Below are 15381 nucleotides of genomic sequence, written 5' to 3'. Positions count from 1 at the left end.
CCCGCTCCTTCGCAGGCCGGGTATATACCATTCCGGGTGGGGGTGGGGAAATAAAGTAGGATTGACACTTCGATCAACCCGGCGGTAACAGCGGGTACAGTACCGGTCTTGTAAGGGACGGTAAGGGACGGTAGTAGCTGGTAGTAGAGCACTCTAGAGCATCTCGGACGGTTGTACATGCTAATCTTCTACACTCTGCGCTATCTGGCACAAGACGCTTACAAGTTACAGTGATAATAGTTGTTCGAGGTCGAACATGCCCGCCGGCTGAACTAAGAAATCTTCAATACTGTACGAGGACAGTAGCTCATCTAACGAATAATCTGTAAACAGTGGGAAACCGCGCTACCTCTGTCAGTATCTTTCGTTCGAATCGAAGAGACAGCACAGAGTCTAGAATGGCAGTGGACGGAGAAGTCGAAAAAGAATACCGGAATTGTAGCGCACCTTGCATCTGCTGAGCTTGCTCCAAAGCCTCCTTCGCCATCGCAGATCTCAACGAAGTCTCCGTCGCCGGTCCCGTATTATGCGGTAAGTTAGGATCTATAACATATCACGTCACATAACTACCTTTCCTCACACGCTCTCAAGGAGGATAAATACCAAACACTCACTAGTGAACCGATGTAACAATCCTTGATCCGGCAACGTGATGAATGTCCTTTTCGTCCTCGAATTTGCCTCAGGTGTACTGCTCGCTGCTCCTGTCGCAAATCCTGCGTTCTCCCGCAACATCACCACTCCTGCACTCCGCGTCTTCATCTCCATGATGCCTGTCACATACGCAATTCCCGCCCAATAATGGTCCATCTTCTGGAGGGCCGAAGTCAGCGTGGTGAGCGATTGACGGGCAAAGCTTTGAAGGAGGCTGTCTGCTGTAGGTGGTTCAGGTAGTAGATGTACTTGTTGTGCAAGTTGGTCGTTATGATTGTGCCCAGAGGTTAAATGATGACCAAGCCCGCTGGTCTTGATGTCGTGGATGAACGCGAGGCTGTCATAGTTCGCAAAGAAATGGAGATTAGAACAAGTTAAAGACAGCCTCAAATCAAGCGCACCTGGCGATAAATATTGGCTGGACGCAAAAAGGGCTCGCCAACTACAAGATGTGATGACTGTCAGTTGCTTCCCTCCTGTTTGGAGCGAAAACGCACTCACATATGACCGACTCCCAAACAGATCCGCGATTACCACGCATTCGCTAACTGTCCTGGAGCAGCTCAGGCTCAACTTAACGCTCCGCTCCATGTTCTGCGTCAGCGGTGTTTCGGTTCCGAGACTTCCCGTGGTAAGCTCAGGATGGTAAGTCAGCGCCATGACGGCGTTGGCCCATAGATGAAGTAGGAGAAACGTCCCCTGTGATTGAGATAGATGAGGTTAGTATGCGCGGGAGCGATATAAAAGTAGAAAAAGGCTATTGGCGTACACCATACCCTCTCGCATCCTGACGCTTGAATGCCTCCGCGCTCCACTTCATCTCAATCGGCAACTCGGAATAGAACTGCACCAGCTCCCTCTGCAACTCATTCAAAACGCTCCTTCCATTGTCTCCTGATTGCTTTTCCATTCCTACTAACGTCCTCGCCCTTCCTCTCCTGCCGTTTAACACCGCCGCAATCCTCCCACATATTACCATTAGTCGAACGGTAAAATAATAGGGTACAGGCTCCGACGGTTCAGAGAAGGCAGCGGCATCAGTGTCGCGTGCTGGGTCGGGAAAGAAGTCCCCGTCAGTAGGGAGAGGAATTTCGATTATGTCATCGGGAATGGTAGGTGGTCGACCGGTATAGAATGCGAGGATGCGATCCTGTGAGATTGGAGGTTATAAGTTTCAAATGAGGCCGTGGTGCATTGAGCAGGTTCGACGCACAGTCCTACATGGACGTAGACCGTGTTGAGGTCAGCGACATCTGGCTTGTGAACAGAAGGTAGGAACAAGTGTACAGGAGTAGACATAGGACTCACATGTAGATACTCCAGAACAGACATCGGGTTCGAATTACATGCGAGGAGGACTCGTATATCTCGGAGATCTGTCCAGAAATATAGCCAAGACAGCAAGCCACAATCATCGACGTGTATGACATCGTCACGAATGAAAGCGTACCTCGTGTAGTCCAAGATCCAAAGCCATCCGAATGGCCATCCTTAATGCCCACACTTATGAAATTCAACCATGCATTAGCGGAGTTCCAACAGAAAAGCTTACCCTGAATATTGCTACACGAATGGGTCTCAAATGTCAGCTTTTAAATCGCGTAATTGAGCACATATTATGCTTACCCAAAGCCCACTCTCAGAGTTCTACCATATGGCACACATCACCGATGTATATGATCAGCTTGGTGTACGTCCAGCGGCAAACAGAAAGACCAAGAATATTACCTGTCCGTAGCACGCCCATGCGAGCAATAATAGGCCCGTACACACATCGTTGGTCGGTAGATGTAGTAGTGGTACAATGAGCTCTTGAGCTTTGGTTATGTACGGAGCGCAAGCCTGGCACAAAGAATGGTGGATCAGAGAAAATGACGAGGAAAGCCAATGAGGCGTATATGAAAAGATAATCACCTTCGCTGGGTCATCTCGACCCGACTCGTGAAATCTACGAACGAAGTATAGGTACGTTATCGGATATAGCAAAGCTCGACTCACCGTGCACTAATAGCACATATACCTAATCACAAATACTAGACGTTAGCACCCGTAGAACACGGCACTTGGCTACTACACGCACAATTCAAGAAGAAAGCACTCATAGTCCTAGTCTCTATCCTTTCCTCCATCCTCCTCTTGCTCACACTCGGAAAATGGGGGCCAAGTGTTGTGAAGAACGTCTCCATCAAGGGACCATAATACTCAGGAAGTGGCGAACCGTGCTCATCGAAAATCTGGTGATCAGGATTATTGTTGAGAGAAGGCTGTGCCGCCGGCAGGGGTGCAGAAGGCGAAATGCTGGAGGTTATGTTCGAAGATGATCGATGGGGTACGGGAGGTATGGGTCGATTGTCAGGTAATGTTGGGGCAGAAGGACGGGACTGAAGGCGTAGAGATATTCGATTTATTCCTGGGCTATAGAGTAGTGTCCAAAATGAGTGGTCTATGACAAATACCAGAAGAGGTGGAGGAGATGAACACATACTGTATTGCAGTAGACCCCGATTGACCAGACTAAGCGACTTCTGTCAATACTCAACATGCGATACTGATCCAAGCAGATACGCACAAATCGATAATAATAAAGTTCAAGGTCCATATGAGCTGTTGTATCGTTGGTCTCTCCTTGAGGTATCGAAGAGGGTCTACTTAACGCTGCCGGTGCTGGAGCGAAGGAGTCCAAGCCATGATCCATGGGTTCAAATGTCTGCTGAGAGGAATATTGCAAGTTACTAGTCCCTGAAGGATTGCTAGGAGGGCTAGAGATCGTGTCGTTCCATGAGTTGGAATGTCCTTGTGTTTGAAGATGTGACCGAGTTGGATTCGACGGCGGCGATATCCTCCAGTGGTCAGAACTCGAAGACGTGTCGTTAGCCGGAGATATTCTGTGGCTAGGTGGAGCACTCATATGCTAACAACGCGCATAAGAAATTTGGCGTATAATGGAGGAAAGATCGGTTCAGCTCACCCAATAACTTGCTCTGTTGTCATTCTGTTGGTTGTCCGCCGACGTCAAGACGCTCGTAGAGCGGGATTCCGCTGGCCGTCGGCTGCGCATGCCAGACGTCTCAGCCTCGAGTCTCTCTGCCATCTCCATCTCCTTCCTAGTTCTCTTGCGCCTCCTCCCTTCCGGCCACGTACATTCCGCCCTTGCTTTCGCGCACGCGCCACAAATCGGTTTCTCTCCGGTACATCTCCCTCGCTTTGCTCGACATCTGTGGCAAGCTATAGAACACAAATGTAAGAAGTAATGAAGAAAAAATTAGCTACGAGTTCTATTTGCAAGAAGAGAAAAGTATGCACCAAGTGGAACGCGTTTCTCAGTCGTCTGGTCAGACGTATCCATTCCCCTCTCCGCACTCCTGCTACCATTCGAGGCAGGCGAACCTTCCCCACGAGGCCCACTAGTAGGAGAGTAGGACGATGGTGAGTTCGTGAGCTGACCTCCTGGGCTCTGCGAACCGGCCAAGCTGGTGTTCGAATTCATGTCTCTTATTTCTCTCCAATAGCTTCAAGTGGCGTGAGCCGTTTACCCGGTCCAAATATGTTCGACCAGGGTGAAATGCAGCTCAAATGTCTCGTAGTAGTTGTATAGACAGCCGACAGAGACGATAAGCAGATGATGGAGGTGAAGACAGAAAATGCTGCGAAACTCGCTTGGGCGTGGACTCCATGGTCATGCTAACGTTCAAGTTGGCCCAATCGGTGCTTTCAGTGGGATTTCAAAAGTCCGGGCTGAGGCCACGCGGTGGGCCCACTGCCTCGGCCGGAGCTCCGTCCATCATTCTTTGTGGCACTTGTTCCCCCTGAACGTTGAACCACGACATCTCTATTTAGACAAGTAACAAGCAAATCGTGAAACAAACCTTAATTTTCAAGATATGAATGATAGGAAGATGGTAGAGGTAGGAATGACACATGAAAGTTCAGACACGAGCCATAACTTGTCGACAAGGACATTTTGCGGACTGGGATATTAAACCGTGACCAGAGATCGATACCGAACTCTACAGTTCGCGACTACAATCACCGCAACAGTACAAAAGAGAGGTAGCATAAAAAGGATCGTAAAATAATTGTTCCTAGAATAATCAACACCGAGCCTTGGCACTTACGGCGACCGGCCATAACCTTGGTCACATGTAAATCACACGACCTCCTTCTCCGTTACCCTCTCGCCATCATCGCTCTCTCCGATCGGAGTATCGCGGGCGAGGTCCATGGGCGGATAGCGAATGTTGAGGTAGCGGTTGATTTGTGCGAGGACAGCAAGAGCGAAGACGAAGGCACTAACCACACGAGATAGTTTATCAGTATACGACACACCCTCTAATGCAAGGGAGAGACTGTTATATAAGTTACGTACCACGTCGTTGCAAAGCCCTGTACGTATCTTGGTCCCGTCGTCGACGGCCAGAGGAATGAACCATAGATTGAAGCGCTGTTTCCGAGTGCGTTCACAATGGCAATAGCTACTGCACGTTTCTCAGCTGGGTGGGCAATCAGACTAGACACCCACTACGAGAGGCCGTTCAGCATGTACAGTGACAGAGTATATAGAACGAATAGACGATAAACGGACCAACAAAGTCAACGGACAAGCCGCATACACTCCAGCGACCGCAAGACACAAAAATGTGTACTTGACCTTCTGATTATTTACCGCTACAATGATGATGAACGAAACACAAGAGATGGCCGCGGTCAGGGTGATGTAATGGGCTCGCTCTTTGTGAATGTCGGAGAGGAAGCAGAATGTGAGGATGCCGACGAGGGCGACACCGTAGATCGGGATGGTCTGGTAGTGTAACATTGAAAGTCAATACCATGTCACATATAAGGCTCTGAGAAGAAGGGTGAGAGGAGCCGACCATGTATTGCTTAGTGTAGCCAGTGTAACCAAGTTGCTCGACCAGAGTCGGGATGAAGTATTGGATTGTCTGGGATCCAGTCGCAAGCATGTACATGACGACCCTGTAGTTCCAAGTCGTCAATAAATTTCGGTGATGGTATATTGAACAGGCAAACATACAAAAACCAAGTTCGCCAGTCCCGAAGAGCCATAGCGGCTGCTTGGCCGTGGGACGGTTGCTGTCAACAAAAGAAACGGCAAAACAGTTAGCTATCAGCATATGGAACCAAAACGGAGAAAATAGCGGGAGTACACGGCCGCGCAACACACCTCGACAGCACCAGAATCCTGTGTCCCACCAATACCATCATACGCCAATCTCTGCGTGGCGATGAACTGTTGCCAGTTCACAATAACTAATCAGCTTTCGAATACAGAGGAGAGAATGAGGTAGAGACCGATTCGTACCTTTTCCTCGGGACTGAGCCACTTTGTGGTCGCCGGCCAATCAGGGAGGAAGTACCACGCAAAGAGACCGACGAATGAGGAGGCGACACCCTCAATGAGCAGGAGCCATCGCCATCTAATTATCATCCCCAGAACGTGACGGAAGCCCATTAGTATCGAGTATTAGATTGAAATGAGAAGTTCAACACGACGAACCCTTCGAGACCGCTCGCATACGAGAGCTTGTCCGTAATGAGACCTGCCAATAGGCCTGAGAATGCGCCCTATCAACGCGCAATGATCAGAGAATTTCACTCTCCATAGTGACTGAAGAGACGCACGGACACTGCCGTAGCAGTATAATAAATCGCGAACCGTTTCGCCAACTCGTGCCTCTTGTACCAGCTACTCAGGTAGAACGCCACACCTGGTGCAAATCCGGCTTCAATTATGCCTAGAAGGAAGCGGATGGCGGCGAGCTGTTGCCAAGTATTGACGGCAGCCATCGAAGCAGCAATTCCCCCCCAAATGAGACATGTGCCTGAGAGACTTTCGTTGGAAGTAGAAGTTAGCCGGAAGATCGCGACGTGTAAGAGGAGGAAAACGGCTCACAAAAAAGATGGTCGGACGCGGGTGAGGAGCATGTTCAAGGGGACTTCGAAAACGACGTATGAGACCTGGATATAGAACGTTAGAAACCATGTGTCGAGAACATAACTGAAGAATCACTCACGAAAAACACTAGGAGAACGATACTATACTGGTTCGATGTGAGACCAAGAGAGTCTTCCATACCACCGGACTTGGCATTGCCTGTCCATAAAGCGATCCTCAGCACCCATATTCATCAGAGATGAAAAAAACGCCAGGGTCTGAGGCGGAGCGGCGTCTCGTGCGAAAGATTGACCTGCATATTGTTCGTGATATTTCTGAGCTTTACTGTGTTCTCCCAACCTGGGACCATATGTCGCAAAACTTGCATTTGGCTGGTCAGCCATAGCGAAGCCTGATAGCAGTCATAATGCCTGAACAGGGAGCGTGCATGACCGGACCAGCCCACATCGGGCCTGAGCAGGGCTGAGCAAGGCTGGTGCGGGCTGGTCATCTTGAAGTCGTCTGCTGAACAGAGCTGAGCAGGACTGGCAAGGACTGGTCATTTTGGAGCCATCGGCTGAGCAGGGCTGATCCTGGCTAATAATGTCTGTACATAGTTCCGATACCGTTGGCCAGTGCTGAAGAGGCCTGACCATGTCTGATCGCTGAAATAGTATACTGGACTACAGGGACCTTGCTAGGCCGCCTCGACCTCAAGAGAGGGAAGATGAGGGGTGAAAGATCTGGCGGAGCATTGTGGGCATGCATTTCGCGCCACGAAAGAACACGATATATTTAGAGCATTTCCAGTATAGACCACTCCGTGATGACGCAGTGGTCTGTTTCGCGACTCCAACGCAAGGATGTGAGCAGCATAACACAAGTCGGGTGTTCGAATCCCTCGTTGGCCTGATACTTGTGGTCTATAAGAGACTTCTAGCGAGTACAATTCGTAAGGAAAGTAAGGAATAAAGGTAAGAGCACTACATGAGTAAGAAAAGGATACTACAGAGGGGTAAAAGGAGAGGTACAAAAAGATGAAACATCCTTTTTCTATTATTCCTATATATCGTCGTCAGGACTGCTCAGCCCGCAACACGCCGTATAACGCCTGTGCAGGTCCGTCAGGCTGATCAGGCCTGATTGGCCTGACCAGCCCGCTCATCCCCTTTCTAAAGCTCGGGAACCCTGATCAGGCTCTGTTTCCCTGGCGGGGATGTTCAGGCATGGTTTGGCAACATCATGCAAGACCAGCCAGATGCAAGTTTTGCGACATACTAGCACTAACGGGTATAATGGGCTACAATCTAGGTTCCCACCATATGGATTCTGTACACTCTGTCGTATCTTGACAGAGCCAATATTGGTATATCTTACTTTCCATACGTCGTCATCACAGTTGAGAACTCCTCCCGCCATTCCTGTTCTGGTTTATCCATATGCATAGTAGCGCGATCGTCACCGTGAAAATGCTCGTGAAGATGCCAACTGGGAAGTCGAGCGTCGTAGAGGTGCGGAAGTCAGGAATTTGGGCGAGTTGGACAAGAGAGCAACTTGAACTCAGCCGGACCCGCAAAAAGAAAGGAAAAGAAGGATCGGAAAAAAGGCTAATCCTTTTATAAGTTCTACATCCCCTTGTCTCGCAACTTCAGACAACTCGAATGGTTAATCACCCATTATCTCAACAGTCAAGTGAGCATGAGCCAGGCACCGGCCATAATTACTTGCGTCACCAGATAGATCCGCGGATGGAAAGAACTCGACAGTGGTTTGATGTGGGGGTTCGAATTGAAGCGGCAGTGTCACTGCGGGGAAAAGCGGGGAAGATCAGATTCATCACGAGAACAGCGACGAGCCGCCTGTGCGGTCCGGGAGAGTAAAGGCGTTCCGGATTCCGGCATGGTATCCTTCCGGAGTTCCTCACACTCACGCCACATTCCAGGGTGTCGGGTGTGTTCCTCCGAACTGTTCAGATGCTTCAATAACTTAAGGAGAACTTCTGACCTTTCCCTTGTACGTATTCTCGCTCGTCGATACAATTTCTTGCAATGCCTTCTACATCATTGTCCAACAATCTTACGCTCCAAATTCTCAGCAAGGCAGAGAAGGAGGGATACGGTATCCTCGCTCAAACATGGTGCGTGGCTCTGCCTTTGGTCTCCGTCAATGTACTAATTCCTGTTCATCGCAACTGTTTGCTTTTGCAGCTACGATGCTCATTCAGTCATTGGTCTCGTGCGCGCTGCTGAACGTAGCCGTTCTCCAGCAATCCTTCAACTCTTCCCGATTACACTTGCCTACGGAAAGGGTCCATTCCTTCAATTCTGTCTCAACGCGTGCGTCTCATTCGTTCCCATGCAGTTCGGCAGTCGACCACTGATTTATCTTATTATCTTCGACGAAAATATAGCGCTCACGGAGCTTCAGTACCAATCGCTGTTCATCTCGACCATGCCACTGATCCAGAACACATTGAGCTCGCTCTAAGCCTCGCGGAGCAGGGGATCGCATTTGACAGCATCATGGTCGACGCTTCTCATGCAGACGTACGTCCCAAGCCCAAAATAGATTTCTTCTGTCCCCCATCTCACCATCTTCGTATCCCTAGACCGACGAAGAGAACATTGCCCTTGCACGACCCCACGTAGAACGCGCTGCGAAATGTGGCGTCCTTGTCGAGGTCGAACTCGGAAGGCTGGAGGGCGGAGAGGCTGGATTGAGGATGATATCTGACGCGAAGTTGACTAACCCAGAAAAGGCTGATCACTTTATGAAGCAGTACGTCGCTCTACTCACCTCTTATCCTATATGTCGGCGTGAAACTGATGGCGATCCGTGCGTGGATTTGTGTTACATAGGACGGGAGCATTGATCCTTAGTCCAAGTATTGGCAACTTGCATGGATCATATATCAACCCTCCCAACTTCCGTCAAGATATGTGCGTAGGCAATTCACCGTCATGCTTCTCTCCGCTCTTGGTTCATGAATATTCTAATCAGCTCACTGTTATGAACATGATCGCTAGTCTCAAAGATCTTCATACGCGCTTCGCCGGCGAAGTTCCTCTCTGTCTACACGGCACAGACGAACTTCCAGACGAGCTCTTCAAAGAATGCATCAAAAACGGTATCTCAAAGGTACGCTCTCACCCTCCACACGCATCTCACTATTTCCTTCTCATACCCTGACATGATTCCGCTCTTTCGATCGTTATAGATCAATGTGAACTCTTGGGCACGAGACCCGTACGCCAAAACACTCGCCGCTGGTCTCCAATCAAAGCCTTTCCCAGATGCAGTCGAGGAGGCGACAGAGGTGTTCGCGAAGGTGTGCGATCGGTTCTTCGTGTTGTTTGAGTCTAAGGATAAGGCATGAAGTATTATCTGGAGTAGGATGGGCTCATGAGCATGATTTATGCACTATTATTCGCGTCTGGTGGAATACGATCTGTCATTTTATTTGTCTGTGTACGGCGCGTATCTTGAGTGGTTGTATAATTTTATCGTTGTTTTGTTCTGTAACCATTTTGAGCCTGGGGAAGACGTTCGGCTCGAAACGGTGTGGTTTCATCGCATTCATCTTCCCTGTTCCCTGTTCATTGTGAAACTGAGGCAGAGCTCGTTGTGCGGCGGTACTCTATCTCCCCACTAACAATATGAGTTGGCAAGCTGGAAAAGTGGCGGCCCAAAACACCACTATCAAGGTGGAAGCCGCGGACGATGTTGTGACCGACCGAGGCGCTTCGTAGTACCGAAAGATCAAGCTTGCATGGCTAGGACGGGGTCTGAAACGCCGGCACGTATGATAAGCATTCAGCACACTATCGACGTCATGGAAGATGAGAGTGAACAAGAACTATGAATACTATATGTCACAAGGAATGAAGCATCTCAATAGTATAACAGGAGTGTCAACAACGTAGCAATCTGATCAGCACGCCGCCACCGCAGTCCCATCTACAAGACTAGCTCCCTTCTCCTCGTATTTAGAAATCGCATCAACTTTCTCCGCGCTCTTCGAACTTGGATCAAACACATATCCCAGCCATTCTTTGGCTAGTCTCCTCGCAAGCTCGATACCGATGACACGCTGGCCCATGCAGAGGACTTGGGCGTCATTGGAGAGAACGGCACGTTCCACAGAGAAGGAGTCGTGTGCTGTTACGGCGCGGATGGAGGGGACTTTGTTGGCGGAGATGGCCACGCCTGGATAAGAAATGCATGAGCAACAACGTCAAGGTGAATTGTGGCCCATAAACAGATATGAACATGCATGGTAACGAAGATGACGAGAGCAATGAGAAATCAGAAGAGGCATACATACCAAGACCAGTCCCGCAAATGAGCAGCGCTCTGTCGGCTTCGCCAGCTGCCACTTTTCGTGCAGCGGCTACGGCGACGTGTGGGTAGTGTGTCGTCTCGTCGCCGTTGACGCCTACGTCGATGACCTCGACGACGCGTGGATCGCGTTTGAGGTCAGCTTTCAGAAGATCTTTGTATGTGAGACCAGCATCCTGTCATTGCGCGAGTAGAGAATAAATGATAGTCCAAAATCACTCGAAACACAGAAAGCTGGCGTAACTCACATCACAGCCGACGACGATGCGCCATTGCGGGGTAGTTGGGGTAGTCATTTTAATTGGTTAGGTGAGGAAGCGGATTAACGAGACTGGGATACGACTTGGTGGACTCATCCATCTTGAAATAAGCAGATATGTTCGTGCAGTCGGTTTCGAACCGGTTGACGAGTGCTCATCCCGATCCTGGCTGGAAGGATATCGTTCCGGCTCAAGAACGAAGGCCGGAAAGGTTTCAAAGACGCGGGACGGTGCGGGATCTCCCGCATTTGGACTTCCGTTCCGACCACCGAAGCGGTCCGGTTTTCCTGTTCATGCTCATCGTCTTCTCCTGTTCGTGCACGAAAGTTATGAAGTCATTCCCTATGAAGGCACACAAAGTCAAATATATCAGAGGTATTTCCGGAATATGTGGAAACTCGTGGAATATATAGGATTTGCTAGTTCCGTGAGGTACTTCATACCTTGACTTCGTCTCATCCTTCAAACACCTCATCATACTCCGTTCCAGGATGTCCGACAAGTCTGTTGTTCTTATCACCGGTGCTGCTGGCTGGCTCGGAGGTCTTGTACGAATCTTTTCTTTGTCGTTTACCGCATGTCTTGTTGATACCATTCATTCCTCACATGGACTACATCGTTCAGCTCGCCCATGCGCTCCTTGAAGATCCAAAGACACCCAACTGCCATCTCATCCTCGCCGACATTGTAGAACCCCGAGCTCCCGAGGGTGCCAAAGCTGTTACCATCAAAGCCGACTTGACGGACAAGTCGCAGATCGATGCGTTGTTCAAAACGGAGTTTGGCGTACCCGATACCGTGTATGCGTTGCATGGAATCATGAGCAGAGGCTCGGAGGATAATTTTGAATTGGGACTGAAGGCGCGTTCAAACTTCATGCTTTGTGGGAGCAGCAATAGGTCGGAAAACTGACTGCGAGACCGAACTGAACAGGTCAACATCGATTCTATCAGGATGTTGCTCGATGCCACGAGGCATAACGGCTCGTCGCTCGCCGACCCGATCAAGTTCATATTCACCTCCTCGCTTGCCGTATATGGTGGTCCGCTTGTTTGTCATTTTCACTCATTTTTTCCGTGTGTTTTACTGATTTTAAGCCATTCTGTCCATAGCCTGACGTGGTTACGCCACAAACAATCGCCACACCAGAAGGTGCCTACGGCATGGGCAAACTCACCTCTGAGCTCCTCGTGAATGAATATACTCGCCGTGGTTTCATCGATGGCCGTATTATGCGTTTACCAACCATCGTCGTTCGCCCTGGCGTCCCTTCCGCCGCGACCTCTGCCTTCATTTCCGGTATGCCTATATCGCCGTTCTACTCTGCGACATATAGGTCAGCTAACATACGTCTGTAACACAGGTATCATCCGTGAGCCCTTGAAGGGTCAGGAATCCCTCTGCCCGATTGGCGATTCTCTCGACTCTCCCGAACTCACAGCCCTCTCCGCCTGGCTCGCCTCCCCAACCACCACGATCAAAAACTTCGTCCACGCAAAACACGTCCCCTCATCCTCTTTCTACCCCCACACTCGCGTTGTCTGTCTCCCAGGCTTCACCGCATCCGTCAAGGACGAACTCGATGCGTTGTTGAAGGTTGCTGGTCAAGAGGCACTAGACAGGGTAAAGTTCAAAGACGACGAAACGAATCGGAGGATCGTGAGTTCATGGCCGGCGAAGTTCGATAATACGTATCCGCTGTCCCTTGGGTTTAGCGTGGATGAGGGAGGCATGGAGGAGGTAGTGAGGCAGTTCCAGAAGGACGTGGCAGCGGGACTTGCATGAACTTGTGGATCGAGTGTGTGATACGCTCACTGGCTGTACTTATATCCTGTGTATCCTCTGTTTATGGATGTGTTTGGCTCGTTTCAACCTTTGCTTCGCTCTATCCTGCAATGTAAGGGCAATCTGGACACGCACTTACTGGTGCCTAGGATTACCAATATCCCCAGCTCTTGGTTCTTATATCTGTCGTTTCAAAACAGGGTCCTATATATCGTTGTCAGACTGCTTGTGGGTCACCGTAGATGGTACGGTGACTACTATCAGTGGGCAGGCTAGATAGAATAATTTAAGAGACCAGTAAATAAATATAATATTACACACAATCTTAAAGACACTGGACGCATGGAAAACGAGACGATCCTTGACAGGGTGACAACCTTTACATAGTTATGTAAAACAATGCACGGGATGTAAGCTCTGCAGAAGGTAATCGGAACATGATAAATTAACGAGTCAGCGGTCAATACGAAATGATCCAACCTCCGTGATTCTGAGGTAGTAGGAACGTGAGAGAGATAAAGGTCCGTAGGCTGCCTCGTCAGCTCGTAAATAAGTACTCAGGAACGGGTAACTCCAGAAATCTTGCATGCTCCGATAGGCTAAACAATGCATTGACAAAGCACTAGCAGTTTAGCAGATGACACGACTGAGAGAAGCAATAGGGGCTCACAGAGTAAGATCCATGAAGGATTCAGTTCCCGACGTTAATAGACTGTGTCCCAGGCGTGGCACAAAAGCCATCGTCCAGTTTCGTCCCACAGGACGAAAACTGGTTACAACTGTGTCCACACCCCGCCCTGTCGCAGAATCCGACATTCCCCGTCGCCGAAATGCACGCCGTGCCTGGGGCATCGATGCACGTCGGTCCGCCAGTGTATACGTTGCAAGTACCGCCGCAGACATCGTCGGTGCGCTTGTTGCAGTAGGTAACGGAGGTTGACTGGCGCTTGGAGAATTCTTCGCGAGAGGAGCCAACAAAGGTGATGTTGGCGTCGGTCGTGTTGAGCCAGTGATTAAACTGCTCATCGGTGAGGAGATAGGTTGGAACCTTGTGTTTTTTGAGAAACAATATTGAGCGGTGTGCGATAAACAGCATGAGATCAGGAAGAGATAGCTTACTACAGCAGGCCCTGCGTTGACAGCCCGAGCAGCCAAGGCAGCAGCCACGGCGAGAGTGGAAAACTTGATCGAAAATTGCATGATAATAAAAGGTTGTGTTGGATACTATGAACTGGCTGAATGAAAGATGAGATACTGGTGGGAGAATGGGGCGATTGAGTGCTGGAATGCTGATTCTTCTTCTTGCTTCCGCTCACTATTTATACTATTTTAGATGGACTGCAGCGGGAGCTGAACAGAATGAAGCCCTGTGTAACAGCAAGATATGCGATGACTCGGACTCAGGCGAGGGCTACAGGGTCTCCTAAGTCGCATAGAGCTTCCACTGCCCGTCACCCACTGTCCAGGACCTGAGTCAAGTTCAGCTCAGTTCCGGTGATTTGTATTCACTAGAGGAGGAGTTATTCAGCAGCATTATATAACGGAGAATTTGGGGGCCCAAAAGACATACTCTTAAACACAGCGAGTGTAGAAGGGCAACAAGGACCTATGCTCTAGTCTCCTCAGCCGCACTGGTCATGCTTGCGATCAGGCTTGATGTCTGATTGTGGGGCTGGCAGGAGCTGCGCACAACAGCCCGTCCATTCTGCAGTACACAGACTTAATGGCGACGTGATACGGAGGGTATAATGCCTGATCCAGCAGTGGCTGGGTTACAATCATGACCGCACAAAGACCGGTACTATGACCCTGCCATACCAGGCCCTTGTGGAAACTTCAAACATGTTAGCCATAAGTATAGAATATGAATTATATAGCGGTACGAATTTGCCCATGGGGACTTGCCGGTATACCTAGGTTGAGATAGTTGAGTTCCTCTTCCTCAAAGGTGGCATATTTTGCGTGATAAGAAAGGAACTCAAAAGGAACTTGTAAAGAACGATCAATTCTCAACGGGCGGAAGATGCCGATATCACTTTCTCACGCACAAGACGGCCTATATATAGTTCACTTCGTGCCTTTCTTGGTTGTCTCTTTCATTGAATCCTCCGACTTTTGAAGTCTCTATCGTGCTAGATTGTATTGAACTATGTCGATGAGTAGCTCGCCAGGTATGGCACATCGATTTCAAGTTCGTCCTATAACCAGCCCTAGTAATCAGTCTCCGTCTCGATTTCCTCTCGATGAAGGACTCGGAGGTCACAACGCCATCAGTGCCAATAACAATAATCCGGATGACCCAAACCATAGCTCATCTCAAAGGCAGATGTATGTCTACATGGACCACTCTCCGTACCCTAGCTCTGTGCTGCCTAGACACCTCGCTACGTGTCTGATCGTGACCCGGGCACTGTTGATTGTCTGTCCTAAAATAACGACCTTCTACTAAGA

General features: G+C 49.5%; 6 protein-coding genes across 6 annotated transcripts; 2 read left to right on the top strand and 4 right to left on the bottom strand.

Moving 5' to 3' along the window:
* Positions 1 to 57: 57 nt before the first annotated feature.
* On the bottom strand, positions 58 to 4317 carry STEHIDRAFT_147598 (uncharacterized protein). Its single transcript, XM_007304890.1, has 19 exons — positions 3958 to 4317; positions 3623 to 3879; positions 3224 to 3565; positions 3140 to 3168; positions 2735 to 3069; positions 2653 to 2674; positions 2569 to 2602; positions 2383 to 2496; positions 2281 to 2301; positions 2207 to 2217; positions 2105 to 2144; positions 1963 to 2030; positions 1868 to 1871; positions 1424 to 1804; positions 1156 to 1353; positions 1056 to 1096; positions 615 to 991; positions 448 to 543; positions 58 to 323 (listed from the first exon to the last, which is right to left on the bottom strand). The coding sequence occupies exons 1-19, from the start codon at positions 4139 to 4141 to the stop codon at positions 226 to 228; spliced, it is 2652 nt and encodes an 883-aa protein (XP_007304952.1). The 5' UTR covers positions 4142 to 4317; the 3' UTR covers positions 58 to 225.
* A 245-nt stretch (positions 4318 to 4562) lies between these two features.
* Positions 4563 to 6767, bottom strand: STEHIDRAFT_139849 (MFS general substrate transporter). Its single transcript, XM_007304889.1, has 11 exons — positions 6687 to 6767; positions 6566 to 6630; positions 6295 to 6502; positions 6170 to 6237; positions 5975 to 6089; positions 5837 to 5902; positions 5687 to 5745; positions 5526 to 5628; positions 5237 to 5452; positions 5021 to 5172; positions 4563 to 4943 (listed from the first exon to the last, which is right to left on the bottom strand). The coding sequence occupies exons 1-11, from the start codon at positions 6744 to 6746 to the stop codon at positions 4802 to 4804; spliced, it is 1254 nt and encodes a 417-aa protein (XP_007304951.1). The 5' UTR covers positions 6747 to 6767; the 3' UTR covers positions 4563 to 4801.
* A 1828-nt stretch (positions 6768 to 8595) lies between these two features.
* On the top strand, positions 8596 to 9923 carry STEHIDRAFT_131721 (aldolase; the record flags this gene model as incomplete). Its single annotated transcript, XM_007304888.1, has 7 exons — positions 8596 to 8684; positions 8755 to 8883; positions 8958 to 9093; positions 9156 to 9325; positions 9406 to 9486; positions 9574 to 9685; positions 9765 to 9923. 7 exons carry the CDS (start codon positions 8596 to 8598, stop codon positions 9921 to 9923), a joined length of 876 nt encoding a protein of 291 aa, XP_007304950.1.
* Positions 9924 to 10418: 495 nt separating this feature from the next.
* Positions 10419 to 11181, bottom strand: STEHIDRAFT_98416 (ribose 5-phosphate isomerase; the record flags this gene model as incomplete). The annotated part of the gene is made up of 3 exons (XM_007304887.1): positions 10419 to 10753; positions 10872 to 11061; positions 11134 to 11181. The coding sequence occupies 3 exons, from the start codon at positions 11179 to 11181 to the stop codon at positions 10479 to 10481; spliced, it is 513 nt and encodes a 170-aa protein (XP_007304949.1). The 3' UTR covers positions 10419 to 10478.
* Positions 11182 to 11636: 455 nt separating this feature from the next.
* Positions 11637 to 13018, top strand: STEHIDRAFT_147594 (NAD-P-binding protein; the record flags this gene model as incomplete). The annotated part of the gene is made up of 5 exons (XM_007304886.1): positions 11637 to 11693; positions 11770 to 12006; positions 12079 to 12195; positions 12258 to 12444; positions 12509 to 13018. 5 exons carry the CDS (start codon positions 11637 to 11639, stop codon positions 12928 to 12930), a joined length of 1020 nt encoding a protein of 339 aa, XP_007304948.1. The 3' UTR covers positions 12931 to 13018.
* Positions 13019 to 13621: 603 nt separating this feature from the next.
* On the bottom strand, positions 13622 to 14130 carry STEHIDRAFT_131718 (uncharacterized protein; the record flags this gene model as incomplete). Its single annotated transcript, XM_007304885.1, has 2 exons — positions 13622 to 13978; positions 14050 to 14130. 2 exons carry the CDS (start codon positions 14128 to 14130, stop codon positions 13622 to 13624), a joined length of 438 nt encoding a protein of 145 aa, XP_007304947.1.
* Positions 14131 to 15381: the final 1251 nt, after the last annotated feature.

This window comes from Stereum hirsutum, assembly GCF_000264905.1.
Source record: "Stereum hirsutum FP-91666 SS1 unplaced genomic scaffold STEHIscaffold_8, whole genome shotgun sequence".
Lineage (NCBI taxonomy): Eukaryota > Fungi > Basidiomycota > Agaricomycetes > Russulales > Stereaceae > Stereum > Stereum hirsutum.
This window is presented reverse-complemented; position numbering and strand designations above follow the sequence as displayed.

Bases quoted from the DNA above. Each gene is read 5' to 3' on its own strand.
- STEHIDRAFT_147598 (XM_007304890.1), bottom strand. From the start codon at position 4,141: ATGAATTCGAACACCAGCTTGGCCGGTTCGCAGAGCCCAGGAGGTCAG. The intron at 2,675-2,734 runs GTGCGTGTAGTA...ATTTGTGATTAG, and splicing joins GAGTGCTTTCTTCTTGAATT to GTATATGTGCTATTAGTGCA. The intron at 2,031-2,104 runs GTACGCTTTCAT...ATTTCTGGACAG, and splicing joins TGGATCTTGGACTACACGAG to ATCTCCGAGATATACGAGTC.
- STEHIDRAFT_139849 (XM_007304889.1), bottom strand. From the start codon at position 6,746: ATGGAAGACTCTCTTGGTCTCACATCGAACCAGTATAGTATCGTTCTC. The intron at 5,746-5,836 runs GTGTGTTGCGCG...TTTTGTTGACAG, and splicing joins AGGATTCTGGTGCTGTCGAG to CAACCGTCCCACGGCCAAGC. The intron at 5,173-5,236 runs GTCCGTTTATCG...GGCCTCTCGTAG, and splicing joins CTTGTCCGTTGACTTTGTTG to TGGGTGTCTAGTCTGATTGC.